We start from the raw sequence: 16786 nt of genomic DNA, 5'->3' as shown, positions 1-16786 counted from the left end.
TGACTCTGGCTTGGTAAAGAAGAAGAGAATTAGCTGTGTTATCTGTGATATTTTCTCTTAATACTGAAATTGGCTGTAGACACAGAGCCATACAGTGATTTACTTTATTAACCCTAAAGATAAACCATATAAGAGTTGCAAAAGAAATTATGGGCCCTGTCACAGGCTGTTTTATGTTGATAGCAGTAGATAATTGAATGCACACCGAAGATACCATTATGTACCATTATCACAAGAGAAACAGAGTTCAGTGTTCAAAGACAACAGCCACAAATATTAGTTTTTCACCCAGAAAAGCAGGGTCTGTCTCCAGGCTGAAGAACCAAACCTTTCATATGGTTGTTTCTTTCAGGATATTGCTCATAAAGCTCCTCTGAAGGCCTCGATTCAATGATTAATTATCATGAATCTGTGAATTTCAGGACCTGCTGCCTTTGAACTACAGCATCTAGAGGTGTCTGTGAGTGTAGGGAGGTTGTCATGCGTTGATTTCTGGTTTTGGGTGAAAGGGAGCACATACAAATCCTTTCAGCAGAAGAAGGGAGAACAGGCAATCTGCTGTTTTCCTCAAACTTCCTGATGTGTTTTGCATTCTCCCAGGGCTTTACAGAATGGATTAGGAGTTTACCCTTGCAGCACCCCTTACTGCAGTGCAAAGTGAGTGCCATTATGTGTAGCATGTCCCTGCTTCGAGCCAGGAGCTCAAAGGACCCACCTGAGAGAGATTTAAAAGCACAAAGCTGTGACCAAAATTCTGGGTTGCTTTGTGGGGTCCTGTCCTGCAGTGGAGTAGGTACATCGACGTGCCTGCAATGACTTTCCCCCAAAGCAACAAAGGAAAGCTGTCTTGCCGAGTGCACACTCAGAACAATCCACAGCCTCTGCTACTATGAAGGAAACAGAACCTGAAACCAAGTCTAGCTAATAGTCAGATTCATATGAGAAACTCTAACTATTTATTTAGTGAAGTAATGGGAATGAAGAATGTGTAATGAAAAAATAAAATTTTGGGAGAATAGGGGAATTTCTCAGGCACAGGAGCTTCACAGTTGTTCACCCAGTTCACATTTATATATTGATCTGGAGAGCTGCTGCTGCTGCAGTGACGACTGAGACTGAAATTCTCAAAGCATGAACTGAGGACAGCCTGAGGTCAAGGAGCTGAGAGATACAAATTTGGAATGAAGGCAAAAACATCTATATGTGGCCCAGCTAGTGCTGTAGGAGGGCACAGTACTGTTCTAAGAGGCATAAATTCTCTTTTGGGTTAGTGGGCGGGTAACTGCACATGCACTGCTTGCCATCAGCCAGAAGTGAGGCTTTATCGCAGTTTACATGCACAAACCTCAGTACATGCATGGACAAACAAGAATGCCTTCATGCTTGCATTTAGCACATGCAGCAAGGTAAAATTCAGACATAAAACCTTCAGAGTATTGCAAATGAAAGGAGTACAGTAATTTTCTCTTTGAAGGGAAAAAACTAAAACCTGAACCCACTTGGGCCTGTTATAAATGATTAGAAGCCAATTCAAAATAACAGAATTTATTTAGCAATTTTCCAAAATCAAATTAAAAAGCCACAATAAAATTGGACAACATGGATCAAATGCAGGGGGCAGAGTGACAGTAACAACGGTACCATCCAACCTCAGCCACACACACTGGGTCCCGGTGTACGGTTTTTATACAGCTTATTTATCCTGAGGCTAAGTCCATTGAAAGTCTAAATATTCGTGTAACTCTTTATTTCCAAGGAGGTTTTGAAAGGGGTTCCCCGTAAGTATGAAAAGATGATTTGATAGTCTTCCCAGATTTCTCCTTTGGGGTGCTGATTTGATCATCCTCCGGATCCCCTATCAAGATTGCTATCAGATGTCGAGCAGCTGTGGAGGCCCATCATTGATGAATGGGCCATCTCCAGTCTGGCCATGTCATTTCTGTTGGATATGTTGTGGTTTCACAGCTTGCACCACAGGTCTTGGAATCTCGGAGATGCCCTGGAGTAGCTTTTTAATAGAGCAAACTTTTTGATACAATATTATATACATGAATTTATCCATTACATTTGCCACAGGCCACAGGCTGACTGGTGTCTGATTTCACAGAACCACAGCTGTGCCTCCTTGCTGCTGACACGCAGGGAAGTGGCTGCCCCATTTTTTAAAAGTTCTGGTGGAGGTTTAGGCTCTCTGAGAAACTGGATAAACCCTGTTCTGCTTTTAAACAAATAGATACATTGTGGGAAAAGAAAGGAGGAGACTGGCTTTATCTGTTCTGTTTTGTTATGGCTGAAATTGGAAGTCCGGTTTGCCTTCTTTGGGGAAATTTCAAGGCATGATTTTTGCAAGGAGTTTCAAAGCGAGCTTTATAAGATCAGGTAGGAACTATGTTAAGACGTGTAGCATAGTTGACTTCACAACAGTCTGGAGGAAAAACTAACTTACATGAGTTGTGTCTGATTTGTGCATCTCTTACTGGAAACATTTCTAAGTGAGACTGTGATGGAACTGCCTACTCACTACAAGAATGGCAGCAGGGAGTAGACAGTGTTACTAGTAAAATATTAATGAGATGAATGAAAGTTTAATCTCAGTTTATAGTCAATTTTTTTGCTCTTATTTTCACTTTACATTGTCTAGCTCAGTGGAAGGCCTTTTCAGTGAAAACAGCCATTATACTTAGAAGCCTGAAACACAGATTATGTCTCGTCAATAGTCTAGATGTTACATTATCGAGGAACTATGAGCCCTGACTTCTTGTTTGTAAAATGGGTAAGGAAAAAATGTCTGAGGGAGTTCAAAAGGCTGGAGTCCTATGGCTTCTGTTATGCAAGCAAGCAGGCTTTTCCATTAGTCTTCTTCTGCCTGTAAAATACATAAACAATTTGCAGCAATTTTAGTTAATTGGATCATTGTTTTTTTCTCCCTTGTAACTGCACTCCTACATATTTCCTCCGACCTCAGTTCTGCTTTTCTTCTTTTTTTTTTTTTTTTTTTTTTTTTTTTTTTTTTTTTTTTTTTGTCTGCTTCTGAGAAATAATAAATAATACTTGTGCTTTGGTTTACCAGCAGCAAAATGGAGCTGGTAGTACATAGTCATCTCACAAGAACATACTGAAAGTTAACTCCAATTCAAACCTAGATCCTCTGGTTCTTAATTACCATGTAGTGACTGTACAACACTGCAGGCTTAAAAATAATTTAGTAATGAGTTACTGAAGACATGACCTCATTTTATTCCCAGTATCAATTTTAAAATGTGAAAATGCTCCATTTCATCTATTTTCCAAAATAGAATAATTGTGACTAACTAATTAGCAGCAGTTAGTTGACATGGATTTAGTTTAGCTAAGGCTTTATCTACAGTATATTTACTGCAGCATTAAAGCTTGCTGTAAATGATGAGACATGATAAAAAGAAAAGACTGTGCTCTCTAATCAATACATTTATGTCATACTGGAAACAGCTAGAAGGCTTGAGAACACTTTATCACATCATTCCTGGAGCTATAATTGAGCAAATGCTATCAAAGACAGTTGTGGTACAAGATAAGTAGGTAATGAGAAGTTAAGAACGTTTCTTCTGCTCACAAGTGAAAGCAGCAGGGGTGGGGAGAGGAGGAAAAGAGAAACATGAGATGTTCATAGATGTACATTTACAGCATTGTGCACATGTGCACATCTACTCTCAATTTCTTGTATGTATCTCATGCAAAATAGTATGTGTTAGGAGATTTGGGGACTTCACTAAAATAAGCATGTACCCTTCCTTTGCCGGTAAATAATGACAAAACCAAGAGAGACGCAAATTCCAAACTCGTGCGGTGCTCTAGCCCTCCCTCTAGTGCCTCTGTAGCAGATCTAACACAGGATTTGAATTATTTATTTATTTCAAATTTTTACTTCCCACCCCAGTTTTTACTTCCTTTTACCCCACATTTCCCAACACCTGTACACAGTGGGTGCCAAAAGCTGCCGAAGGCGGGAGGTGCAAACTCCCAGCTAAGTCTTTTGCATGCACACAGTCAGATTAGTTACAGGAAACAAGCTCATGTAGGCAGCTGAAGCTTGGTCCTTTGATGAAAGGTTTAGTTCCTGTAAGGATTTTGGGCTTTGACTCAGGACAAATAAGAGTCTCACAGCTAGCTGACCACTGTGCAATGCTCGTGGAGGCTTCTTTGTGGTGGTCTACTCAGCTGAAGACCTTAAAGTTCTTTTGGAGGCATCTCCAATGGCCCTGGCCTCAACTCAAATGTGTTCTCACTCAAATGCTTAGAACTGCAGAGTGTTCAGCATTTAACCAACTTAGAACTGGTTTCAAAAGTGGCCTTGGACTTGGAGACACTCAGGCATTTAAAGAGGTGGAAAGACACCCACAGATATTTTCAGCAACATGCTGCGCTTTGTTTGTGGTGAGGCATGAGCCTACAGGATTTTAGAATTCCACTAGGCATCTGCTTATCTATCCCAGTGGGTACCATGGTATGATCTTGACCTGGCACTTAGTAGGCAGTAAGAGGTGTGAAGAATTTATTTTCCACAAGAGTTTTAGCAAGAAATACATCAATCAAAACTATAACCTCTTTGACTTGTGAGTCAGATGATACCAGTCTAAAAGGGTCTTACACTTTCAGCATCTCTTTTTGATTGTACAGCTAATTTGGCATAGGCAGATCTGATTTTAGGGACTTTTAAGGCTTCCTCAGGAGGGACATATTGCAGTGTATGTCCCTCTTTGCCTGCCAGGACTTTGATCCAATTAAGTGCTTTCAGGGTTATGCTTGGTGCATGAGGCAATAATCTATAGGGAGGGAGTGTGCTTGCTTGTCTGTTTTCCTTCCATTAATATCTCAGTGATATTCACCTGGCATATGGTAAATATAGGTTTGTTACAGTTTTATTTACCTGTTATACTGGTGGTTCAGAATGCATATGTGTCCTCTGTTAAAAGGGTTTTGAATTTTCACTTTGCAAGAGAGTTATGAGGAAGGGGCTACAAGGTGGGCCAGAGAATGATGTACTTAGCTACATCACAATGAATATTTATTCCTAGTTACCCTAGGACAATGTCCTTAGAAGAACACAGCTGAGCAACAAGGCTCTTCTCTCACTAAAACTGAATGTCACACCCTTTTGATCCTGTGAACTTTTTTTATATGCACTGGAACCATTTCCCATTGGAGGTTCTGAACACGATCCTAACCCATGACAGAATGCTTCCCCCTGAGCCTGGGACACATTTATGGGAGCTAAGGACTTAATTCTCTGCCTAGAAGAAGTAGTTGGGTGGAGGTCTAGCTTAAAATCATTCTAGACTTTGAAAGAAGCCAAGCCACTGGCGTTCTTCGCTGAATTTTGAAATAAAATGAAAATAAGTGAGTCTTAAATGTATATTTTTGAATAAATGTTGACTTTAGCAGTATTAATACTTTGACATCTTGGTCTTTATTCACTTCTGGCTGCCTTGCCAGTTATTTTCAATAAACAGCTGATCTAGCTGATCTAGTATTTTAAAACTGGGCTCTGACTTCACAGCAGGAGACCAAGCCAATCAGTATGGCAGAGTGCTGGGAAGGCTCCACGGTCACAAGTGGGAAATGAAACGTGACATACAGCCATAATGTCAGGTGTCTCTGTGTTTGTTGCTCTAGCCATATTCCCTGGCAATAAACATCCCTTGCAAAATACAAGCCAAATACCACTCAGGACAAAGTTTACAAGTCCTATATTTAGGTGATTCTAAGTTCTAATAGGCTTGACTTCTACAGAATCATAGAATGGCTTGGGTTGGAAGGGACCTTAAAGATCATCCAGTTCCAACCCCACTAAAGTAGACAAGGACATCTTCCACTAGACCAGGCTGCTATGTGTTTGTTTTTTTTTTTTATAACTGATTGGAAGAAACAAGAAGACACAGGCATTGAGCTCAGTACACCCCTAGTCCCATTGTCCTACACTTCTGTATTGTCATAGACACAACGGGACCTTTGGGACAGATCCAGTCTTTTCTTCTCAGTTCATGTGTTCATGTTCTGTGATCATAATTGGAGCCTGTAGGCAACATTCATACAACTTTTAACAGGCTTCAGTTTGAGTAACAGGTGCTTGTTACAAAAATTCCATCTCCTTGTTAGTCAGGGCAACGTGTAAAAAGGCAAGACATCATTGTATTTGGAGATGGTGGATTTTGACTGTCTCTCTTGCATCAAAAATTTTTCTGGGCAGGACGGCTGGAGAACTAGCCATATCTGGTATCACATGTAGCCCCATTGCTGCTTTGAGAGGGCCACAGCTGCTAGGGAAATTGAACAGCCGAGAATCCAGCGGGACTGGGAAGGGGATATTTCTAAGCTTACACACTGAGTTCAGCAAACTGAGAGCAAGACCATGCCTTCAGGCTGCACTGGCATTGAACAGGGCAATCCTCAGCTGGGTGGGCGGTGAGTGAATCAGCAGTGCTCTACTCTGCTCAGACTCAGGTGGGCTGGTGGGAGTGTGTCCAGCAGAGGATACTGAATCAGCTCTCCAGGTAGTAGTCCTTTCCTGATGTCTCGTTTTTGCTTTTTTGGATGTGCAATGAAATGTCCCTTTACCTACAAGAGACAGTGAGATGCTGACAGCTTCATTGCCATGCAAGTTGGTTCTTGACAAGCATTTCAGAACTGCTGGGGCTGCTGGTAGTGAAAAGTACCTGCAAAGGAGGACAACTTTTATTGCTACTGATATTCTTCCACTGTGATTACAGATAATGTATCACATATCAGCTGGTCAGTGGGAAAGATTAGGACATCAAGTGGAGTACTGTGGGAGAAAAATCTATTTTTTTTTAATAGAAGCAGATGTGCCCTCTCAAATATCTATTTGATTTTCTTTTTTGAAACAGTCACAAAACATATCTGAGATATGTGGGATGAGTTTGTGTTGTGAGTCATATATTTTGGGAAAAAAATATAAACATGCAGGGTATATTCTGATTGATTTCCTATTTTCATGGCACCACTCGAACAACCTCCTGCTGCAACCATGCATATCCTTGAATATAAACATGCTTTCCTTTTCCCTAGCAAAAGCTCACATTCCTCAGCTGCCTTGTGGATCGAAAACTACCTGGATTTGCTGCTACTGTTTGTTATCCAAAGCAAGGACATTCTGAGTTGGCACCTCATGACTCTCTATTGTGCTCTGCTTTAGCATGTGACCGTGCATGCTGAACGCTGGGGACAATTTGGCCATTCACACAGCCCTGCCGTGCAGGCCTTGCCGCTCATTCTGCACAAACATTGATCTTTTCGAACAATCAAATCCATAGATGTCAAGGCCAGGGATTTGAAAAGGGCGAAGCAAAGATCTATTTGGTAGCTTAATATTCTCGGTGAGGCAGCCTGCCAGTCAAAGTGCATAGCGAAAACTTCTCTGCACCTAATGATATTTTAATAGAAAGAGCTGTGATTGCAGCTGGGACTGCAGCTAGAACACTTGTTTTCTCTTCAGATGCTGAAGTCTCTTTAAGGCAGCCATGACCACCAGCTTGCCTGATGTAAATGCTACTGAGTTTTCCAGGGCAATCTCTAAAGTGGGAATAAAATCACAGTTTAACTTCCGTAGAGCATCACAGTTTGTGTGGGTGGGTATATTTTGATATGCAAACAGAAAGAAGATCCCACAGCCGCACAAAGGCGCCGGGGCGTGTCCAGAGAAGGACAAAAGCTGGTGAAGGGTCTAGAACACAAGCCTTGTGAGGAATGGCTGAGGAAGCTCGGGTTATTTAGCCTGGACAAAGGGAGGCTCAGGGATGATCTGATCACTCTCTACAACTACCTGAAAGGAGGTTGTAACCAGTTGGAAATCTGCCTCTTATCCCAGACAATCAGCATCTGGACAAGAGGACACAGTTTAAAGCGATGCTCGGGGTGGTTTAGGTTGGACATTAGGAAGAACTTCTGCACTGAAAGGGGATTAGACGTGGGAATGGGCTGCCTAGGGAGGTGGTGGAGTCACCGTCCCTGGAGGTGTTTAAGCAAAAATTAGATTTTCCACTTAGCGCTATGATCTAGCTGACAAGCTGGGGTTCGGTCATAGGTTGGACTCGATGACCTCAGAGATCTTATCCAACCTAACTGACTCTGTGAACTGGATTTCTTCGGTGGTAGCTTCCTCCTGCCCGTCGCACCAGCTGCGGGCGGCAGGTTGGCTGCGCCTCTCCGAGCCGGTGCCACGCGGCGTCAGCCGGCACAGGCCGAGGCGCAGCAGCAGCGCAGAGCCAGGCGGTGCCCCGGAGGCAGGATACACCGCTGAGGGTCTGAGCGAGGGGCGGTCCCGGCGGTGCCCCACCCGCGGGGCCGGCCGCGCTCACCTGCGCGGGGCGGGCGGCGCTCGCTCACCTGGGCGGGCCGCGCCGCTGAGTGACGGGCCGCGGCCCCGCCCCGCGGGCACGGGCGGCGCCTCCGCTGCCACACAGGCGCCGGCGGGGCCGGGCGTCGAGCCGAGCCGAGCCGGGGGAGCCGCGACGGGCAGCGGGACGGGCGCGGGGCCGCCATGGAGCCCCCGAGGGACCAAGGTAGGGCGGGAGGTGGGCGCTGCCGGTGCGCCCCGGGCGGCTGGCGGCGCTGGTGCGGCGGGGACGGCGGTGGCTCTCGCAGCCCCTCGCTGCTCGGCCCGGACCAGCCCAGCCCAGCCCAGCCGGACCAGGCAGCGCTGGGGCCCGGGGCGGTGCGGAGGGGGCTGCCCGCGGCCTGGGCGAGGCTGCGCCGGCCGTCGGTCGGGAAATGCGGAACCGGGGCCGGGCGGCGGAGCTCGGGGCAGCTGCCGGCCCCAGCCGCGGGTGCGCGGGCAGCGCATCCCGGCCTTCCCGCCGGGAAGAATAAACTTTACACTGTCACCCTGCAGTAGAAGTAAAGCTCTACCATTTTACGAGTGTGCAACTTTTGATTGACCAGCGCTGTTGGCAGGGTTCGTTCCCTTTTAATTCTCTCCAGCCCGGGGTTGCTCCACAGCTGGCAGCACCGTTTGGGCAGCTGCCCCTCGGCCCCGGCGGCAGCAGGGCTGACGCCTCTGTGGCGTTTCACTGGGGTGCATTTTGCCTGGAGAGACTGTCGTCCTGGCTGGCGTGGCTGCTACACTCTTCCTAAAACTTCATGGTTTATTGGAACGCAAAAACTTTGGGACTGCTTGCCCAAGAGAGTAGTTGATGCTCTGATGAAAACTGACCTGAATTCAGGCAAAGCACGTTCTCTTGCTCTATAAGCTTATCCCACAGAGTTGTATTATATGTATCCAACCCATTCATGAATCAGTTGGAGCTTTTTGTATGGTGTGGTGCTGAGCTACATGCCAGCTGCTTTCCTCTCGATGAGGTAGGGCAGGCTGGGGTCACAAGTTACCTGCAATAAGCTGGCAGGGCTGCTTGGCCCGGCTCGGTGTCTGCGCCCTTGGGCTGATTTCGTTCAGGGTTTCCTGCTTGGCAGGCTCGGGCTGGCAGGAAGCGTGCACCTGTGGCGGCTGTGGAGGTGCACGAGCTGCTGGGAATGTATCCCTTACCCTGCCACAGTCAAGCTCTGTGCTCTGCCAGGTGAGCTGGTCCAAGTGCCAGCCTTGATTTGCTCCCAGTTAGATGTTTTGAGGATTGTGTAGTACACCTGTACAATTAACAATGCCCCCTGAGTTCCTCTGTACTTACAGAAAAGGTCAGGCTATCTCTGCCGGACCAGAAGGTAATTTGGTTGAGGGGCTGAATCACCTCAGGGAGGTTTCTTCAACCATTTTGAAGTCCTGTTTCTATCTTCAATACAAATATAAATAAAAAACAAAGCAACTCCCTGCCTGCCCACCCCCCCCCCCCAAAAAAAAAAAAAGAAAAAAAAAAAGAAAGAAAGAAAGAAAACAACTCCCAAACTCTATACTTGGGTGCCAACAAACAGAATTGTGCCAGAAAATAGCACAACTGTCAGTTTGTTCAGAATTTCAATTCCAAATGCAGGAGCTTTAAAACTGATTTCGGTATTTGTCTCAAAGTTCTTGAGGCTCGCCTATAAAGAAGGCAAAGATCTTTATTGCAACTGAAGGGTCTTGAACAACTTCTGATGGGAGAGTTAAATAACATGATCTTTTGAAAAACTTTAGTGACAGTTCTGACACTTACTAGAGGCTTGTTTGGCTATTGTAGTCATTTCTGTTATAAATTGCTTTGTACGAAGAGGGTATTGCACCCCAGGATGTTTATCAGAGTAGTTTACCTAGTGTGATGTAAGGGACTGTTGCAGAGCAAACATGGTGCAACACTTTCTTCCTCTGCTTTCTTTTGGGAGTAATTATGCTATTTTCTCTTCATGGTAAGGTGGAGATCTACAGGTACAGTGTGAAAATCTAGAATAGTCAACATATTTGTGCCAGTTAATTAAAGGCTTCTAATATCTTGCCAATTAGACTTCAAAGACCACCTTTCTTGGCAAACTGGAGTGCTTGCATTGGAAACTGCTTGATGACACAATATTATTACTCACTAAAGCCAACCTATGTGGTTAGAGTCCAGGCTGCCAGGCCCTGTCTCTGGGGCCAGCTTGAACATTCTGGATTGCCTCTTCCAACCAGAAATTAATTTGTTTAAAATTGCTAGTCAGAGGTTGCACACTTTGTTGTTATGGTGACAGCTTTCTCAGATAGCTGTAGTTAGGAGGTAGGAAGAAAGTCTAGGTTATGGTTAAGACTGCAGCCAAACTAGACAAGGCTAATGCTCCAGGTATTGAACATGCTTAAGTCTCCTCTCTGTCTTGAACAGTCTGGTTTCGTAGCAATCCTGAAAAAGGTGTTCCTGCCTACCACCAGCAGCATCAGAATCACTGAGCAACTTTTTACTTGAAATGTCTTTGTTTTCAGCTAAGGGATATTTGGGCTGGCTGGATAGCTTCATGTCATTCTTGGTGCACTTCAACAGTTCTGGAAAGAGGGTTCCAAGTGCTCAGTGTCTCTTGCTCTGTGATTACAGGCACCAAAGCAGTAGTGTCAGCTCAAGCCAAATGGATATAATGTCCTGAGATGAGGAGTCTCTAGTTCTGTTGCTTTGCTTTAACTTGTCATGAGCAAAAATCTGATTCACTGTATGGAGTTAGTTGCTGAGTAGATTAATAACTGCAGTTGTGCTTTCACAAAGATGCTGCTGTCCTCTCTTCCTCCCTATTCCTCCACCCAAATAATAAAACAAAAAACAACCAAACCACAACCACACCTGATTTTGCTTGCAAAAACAGTCTCTCTCTGACTTTCCACTGTTACTGGTAGTGCTGGTACAGTTTACCAGTGGAAAAATAAGGATGAAGCTTGCTTCTACAGTGGAAGCAGTGTTCTGAATGAGGAGATTGTGCCACTGAGCAGTCTCACAAACACACACACCACAGCACAGTTATCTGGTAATGATCCGTCTTCAGTGTTGTGTTCAGGGGTTCCTCTTATGCTTCAGCAGCACTTCTCTTGTGTAACCTGGTGTCTTTCAAAATCTTCAGGCTTTTGTGGTACTTTAAAAGAGTCCCAAAACACTGCATGTGATTTCTTGAGAGACTATGTAAGCTTTTTTCTTTTCCTGGAGCCTTCACTTCCACTTTTGGGGCTGATAGAATAGACTTTAATACTCCTTTTTGTGCAGAAAGAACTTGTTGCTGTCTGTAGGACAAGATTTCCCCCATTCGGCAAAGCTACACCTTTTCCTGCTGCTTTATTTGTTTTCTTATCACTCGGTACGTGCAGTACTGTAGGTATGATTTTTTTTTCACTTAATGTGTAATTGTGAAATCAAACACTTGTAAGTAAATGCAAGTGGACAGCTGTTGTGGGAACTGCAAAGAAAGAATGATTTCACTGATCTGAGTGTCTGTGACAGCGACTTGAAGATGACAGAAATATCAGAAGCCTTACATGCGTAGGTCCCTTGAACAGCAGCAACCTTTCATTTCTTTTGCATGACAAACTGTATTGGTGGGGGAAATCTTGTTCAGACTCAGGTTGAGGGTCCTGACTTGGTGGGGCAGCCTTATACAGTTACTTGATGGCATGGCTGTCCTCTCTCAGCCAGTGCATGACCGAGGTACAGAAATGTGGGGGATCAGTGTGCTGTGTTGGAAAGACGCTGGAGCAGCTGATCATAACTTGGGTGGGCAGCTGGAGGCTGGAGCAGTGTCAGCTGTTCCTGCCTTCTGTAATGCTTCAGCAGTGAAGGGTAACTTGAACTCTTCATTCATGCTCACACCCACTTCAACAGGATATGGAGGGGGAGGCCAGCCCGGTGCTCCAACTGTGGAAAGAATCTATTGCTTGTGGTATGCGTGGATCCCTGTCTCCTACAACGAGCCCTGTCCCAAGCACTCAATACAGTCCTTTAGTCAGGCAGAGTAAGGTCTACTCTCAGACCTTTTGGTGCAGGGAAAGCTTAGCTAAGGATCTATATTCTTTGATCCTTCAATGAGGCCAAGCTGTAACAGCTTGGGGCTTTTAAAATCCGACATGAAACTGATGCAATTCCTTTTTTTTCCAGTTTCTCGCACTTTGAAGCAGCCCACGGGTTTCCCCTTTCTCCCACTGTGAATGCCCACCAAAGCAATGGGAGGCCTTGGAGGCTCAGGCTGACATTTCTGACCTAAAATAAAGCACTGCAACTTGGATTTGGTTTAAGAATGTGCTGGTGGAGGCTGAACAAGTGCCTTGCTCTGCTTGATCTGGATGCTTTGCGAGTAAAGTGGGAACAGCTGGTTTTCATGGCTGAAAGTTTGCTGCCATATGTTAACATCTCTCCTGGCCTGGGCAGGAGTGCTGTTGAGCTGCTATAAACCGTGCATAGAGGCTGCAGAACACAGCCCCTTCCATCTGCAGGGGCTGTCAGTAACCACTTACTGCACTACTCTGCCTTGGGATTGTTATCTCTATTTTTTTTTATGTCATTCATATCGCTATTCATGCTCCTGTCTGTACATTTCCCCCCCCTTGTCTTCTACAATTGCTGAATACAGCAGCCTTTGACTAACAACTTCTGCTTTGTGAGCCAGATGTCAGTATAGTCCCAGGAGGAGCTGGGTGATAAAGGAAGTGGGTGTTGGGGCTTCTGATGCTCTCTGCTGTGCACTGACCCTGCTGGGTAAGGATATCCCAAAATCTGCTTTAGCTAACCTGAGTGTTGTAAAGGCTGGGAAGGGAAGGCTTTGTCCTCTTTCTTCACAACTGTTTGCTCCTTTAACAGGAAGATGTCCTGGCAGTTTTTATTGGCAGGAAGTCCCTCAGCCGGTAGAGAGAAATCTTGCAGGAAAACAAGGGTCTAGATTTGCCACGTAAAATCAGTGAGCTGTTTGTGGATTGCTGATTCCTGAGGGTGCTGGACATTGCTGCAGGTAGGGGAGGGTCTGAGCTATATCTCTTCAAAAAGTGATGTTTCCATGGCAGCAGATACAGTGCAGGGAGTATTCTTGGAAGGCAATGTTTCTTGACCAATTTTCAAAAGAAAATAGCCCCAACTCCTCCTCCTTAATTTAACAGGAGAGAGCAACAGTGTTGTTTGCCGAGTCTTGTGCAGCAGACACCTGATGGGTGGGGAGTTTTTGTGCTTTTATGAGATGGTTGCCTCCAGGTAGGAGAATGATGACCCCATTGTTGCTTCCGCTGGCATCTTTGTAATATAGGCACTTCCGATTTGAGATTTGCTATATGGAGGAAGGGAGGTGTTTACCCTTGTCCTTTTAATATCCTGCAGTGAGTAAGCAGAAAAATGTCAAACAAAGGGTGACTGAAAGGGAAAGCAAGCATTAAGTGAGATTAAGCACTAAATTGAAATGCTCTTGTTCAGCCAACACTGTCACTCTGTGTCAGCTTCAATTTAAGTCTCCAGAGGGACAGTTTTCTCTCCTGTTAAGGGTGGAGGGTGTCTTCAAAATTGCTCGTATTTATGTGTATTAGCCAGAGTGATTTGGAACCTTCACTCAAAAACCTTGTATTGGAGGACAGGCTTTCTAGTGCAAGCCTCCTCTTTTGAAAAGGGCTGTGGTACTGGCTGCAGACCAGCTACCAAACTAGAGCTTTCTAATCTGGATCTCTCCTGAAGGTTCAGTGTCACTCCTGCCGTTTCCTCTTACTTGTCTTCTTCCTTTTCCTCTGCCTCTGATTAAGGGAGCAGAAGTGAAAGAATATATAGCTGTGTGTTGGCTTTGGCCATTTGACAGCATGATACCATGAGTTGGGCTAGCTGGTCTGGAGTATCCTTGCCTTGCTATGAAAATACTTCTGGCAGAGGTATAGGTGGCTGTATGGATTTTCTGTTAGTAGAAGTACAAGTGGTGGCAATCAGCTGCGGGAGTCTGCAGCCATTTGTCCCTGGGTGGGGTAGGGGGAGCAGTGCAGCACTGGCTGCCAGCAAATGCTGGTGTGTGGAAAAATGCTCACTGTGCTGTTACTTGCTCCTGAGCAGAAAGGGGTGGATTGATGCTATCTAGAGAGAGACCAGGACTACTGCTGTGGTGTGAATGCTGTCACTGAAAGAGGCAGCTTTTGTTTTGCAAGCTGATTGCACTATTTAGAGTGTGAGAGCAGAGCAATAAGTGTCCTGGGTGCTGACTGACAGTGGAGTGGCCCAGCAAATGCTGCCTTGGCCAAGCCTGGAATGCTCCTTTTTCTGCAGAGCTGAGGTCTGTAGGAGCATGCTGCAACACATGTGGTTTGAAGTGACAGGCTTCTGAACTGACCCTCTCCCAGGAGAGTAACAAATGTGTGCTGTGCTTAAAAACGTACTAGATAAAGAGGAAGCACACTTCATGTGTGTACAGGGAAAAAACCCCCTGTTTATTGTTAGTGTAATTGGAATTTTAACAATCTAATTCAAGAATTCACTTAGAAAAAGACTATTATGCAGATGAAGTCTTAGTATTAATAAAGCTGACATACAAACAGTTTCTGCACCTTTTTCTTGGTGGTTTATTCATCCTTCCCCTGCCTTCTGAGGCTGGTAGTATCATTTTGGTGGTGGCAGGGGTATTAGAGGAAGTTGTCATATTGTGACTCCTTTTCTGGGAGGAATAGGATGGTGGTGGTTTCTTCCTCACTGTAGTATCCACTGGAATCCTTCTGTTACGTTCGCTTTTTACACATTTGCTGTTTCTTTCGTGGCTTTGCCAGCTCTGTGTTCCATCCAGATTTATTATATAAAGTGCCTTTTCATATGCTAGATATTATTCCTTTGCTCTCTCGTTATCTCTAGAATAATTTTGTCCCACTGCACATCTCTACCGGTGACTGATGACTTTCTTACAGCCATGGGGTCTCCACTGTCAACCCTGTGCTCTCTTACTTGTACCATGCCTGTATTGGCACATTCTGTGTCTCTGTGCTGAGACACACCAGGTAAAACAAAGCCACAGGCAAATTAAGAAGAGTAGAGACAGAGCAAGCCTGACAAGTTTTTAGTCCTGGGGCCTTGCAAGCTTGGTTTAAAGCCTGTCACTAGCAATGGCAGTGTTGTACTGTGGAGTAACTGGGGAACACCTGCAGCTTGCTGGGGGTGGTGGGTTAGGCAAGCAGAGGCAGAAGAGCAGGTAGTTTTCCTGTTTTGCTTTCCCTTGTCTAGCAGCTAGAGGGAAGTGGTGCTTCATCAGAACCCTTTAATCCCCAGACAGAGATGAAAAGATGTGCCTAAGGAGGGAACCTGGGCTGCAATGAGTGTTTTCAGACAAGTGCTCCTCCTGTGCTGTGCTAGGATTTGAGCCCATGTGTGGCAGTGATGTTGCTCCATGAGAAAAACCTCAAAAAGGCTGATAACAAAGCTTTGTAAGTAGTGTTTTTAACTGCTCCCTAGCCTGGCAAAGCTGTGTATTTCAGTTGTGAGCATTGGGGATGTTGCTTTATGTCTGCTCTGCATTGTTTACTTTTTGCTTAAAGTATTTTAATTAAACTGTGAGCAGGAGTCCTAAGATGAGCAAGAAGTGATCCTACTCATCGCTCTTTGTCTGTTCTCTGCCTAAATGTGTAATACATCATGACATTAGAGAATCTTGATTAATTTGATCAGGATAGTAGAATTTGAAAGAAACTCCCGTTATGCTTCTACATGAGTCATCTCTGTCTGATGTTCATTGCAGTGTTCTGCAGCAGTCCAGTCCCTGGGAATAACTTACAGTAGTGGACATTTGCAGCTGCTGCCAGGACGGGCTGCCTTTGAAGAAGGCAATTTCACTGAACTTGCATCTTCTGATACCCTGTAGTCCCTGCAGGAGTACATCAGAGTCCTGATGCATCCCTTGCTTTTTCTCACACAGGTTCCCAGGGATGGAGCTGTACAGGGACTTGCCTATAAGTATCTTTAAAGAAGCTATCCTTTAAATAGGAACCAGTACTTCCTAATCAAAAGAAGGGTCGGGGTTGTGAAATGAGCACAGCTCCCACTGGCTAGAGTGCACCTTTCTCTCTAGTGTCCATATTGTAATGCAGAAGAGAAATCCCTTCAGGACATCTCAAAAGTGTTTTGTCTACATTTGAGTAGTCTTGAGAAGCAGGATGAAAGCAGAGCAGAGAGCCCTCATATCAATCACAGTTTTTAACCTGCTGACTGCTCAGGGTGCTTTGATTCCTGCTGACAGAGGTTAGTTCAGTGCCTGCACACACACAGGCCTCAGTGTGCGTGAGCGGATCACACGCTGCCGTGCAGGCTGTTTCCATAGCACCAAAACGGCTGCGCCAGGCAGTCCCTGAAGAGGCTTTCTGGAGCAGCTGATGTGCATTCAGGGATGAGGACTGTCAGAAGTAGTACCAGCCTAGGCATGGGGT

At 45.1% G+C, this 16786-nt stretch overlaps 1 protein-coding gene across 1 annotated transcript in view; it reads left to right on the top strand.

Moving 5' to 3' along the window:
* Positions 1–8422: 8422 nt before the first annotated feature.
* The window catches only part of TPD52 (tumor protein D52), a 124181-nt gene continuing 115817 nt past the window's right edge, over positions 8423–16786 (top strand). The window contains exon 1 of the mRNA XM_066332644.1: positions 8423–8558. Within this exon, the coding sequence (XP_066188741.1) occupies positions 8537–8558 (22 nt within the window). The 5' untranslated portion in view covers positions 8423–8536. The remainder of the gene's footprint in view (positions 8559–16786) is intronic.

This window comes from Sylvia atricapilla, chromosome 1 (assembly GCF_009819655.1).
Source record: "Sylvia atricapilla isolate bSylAtr1 chromosome 1, bSylAtr1.pri, whole genome shotgun sequence".
Classification (NCBI taxonomy): Eukaryota; Metazoa; Chordata; class Aves; order Passeriformes; family Sylviidae; genus Sylvia; species Sylvia atricapilla.
This window is presented reverse-complemented; position numbering and strand designations above follow the sequence as displayed.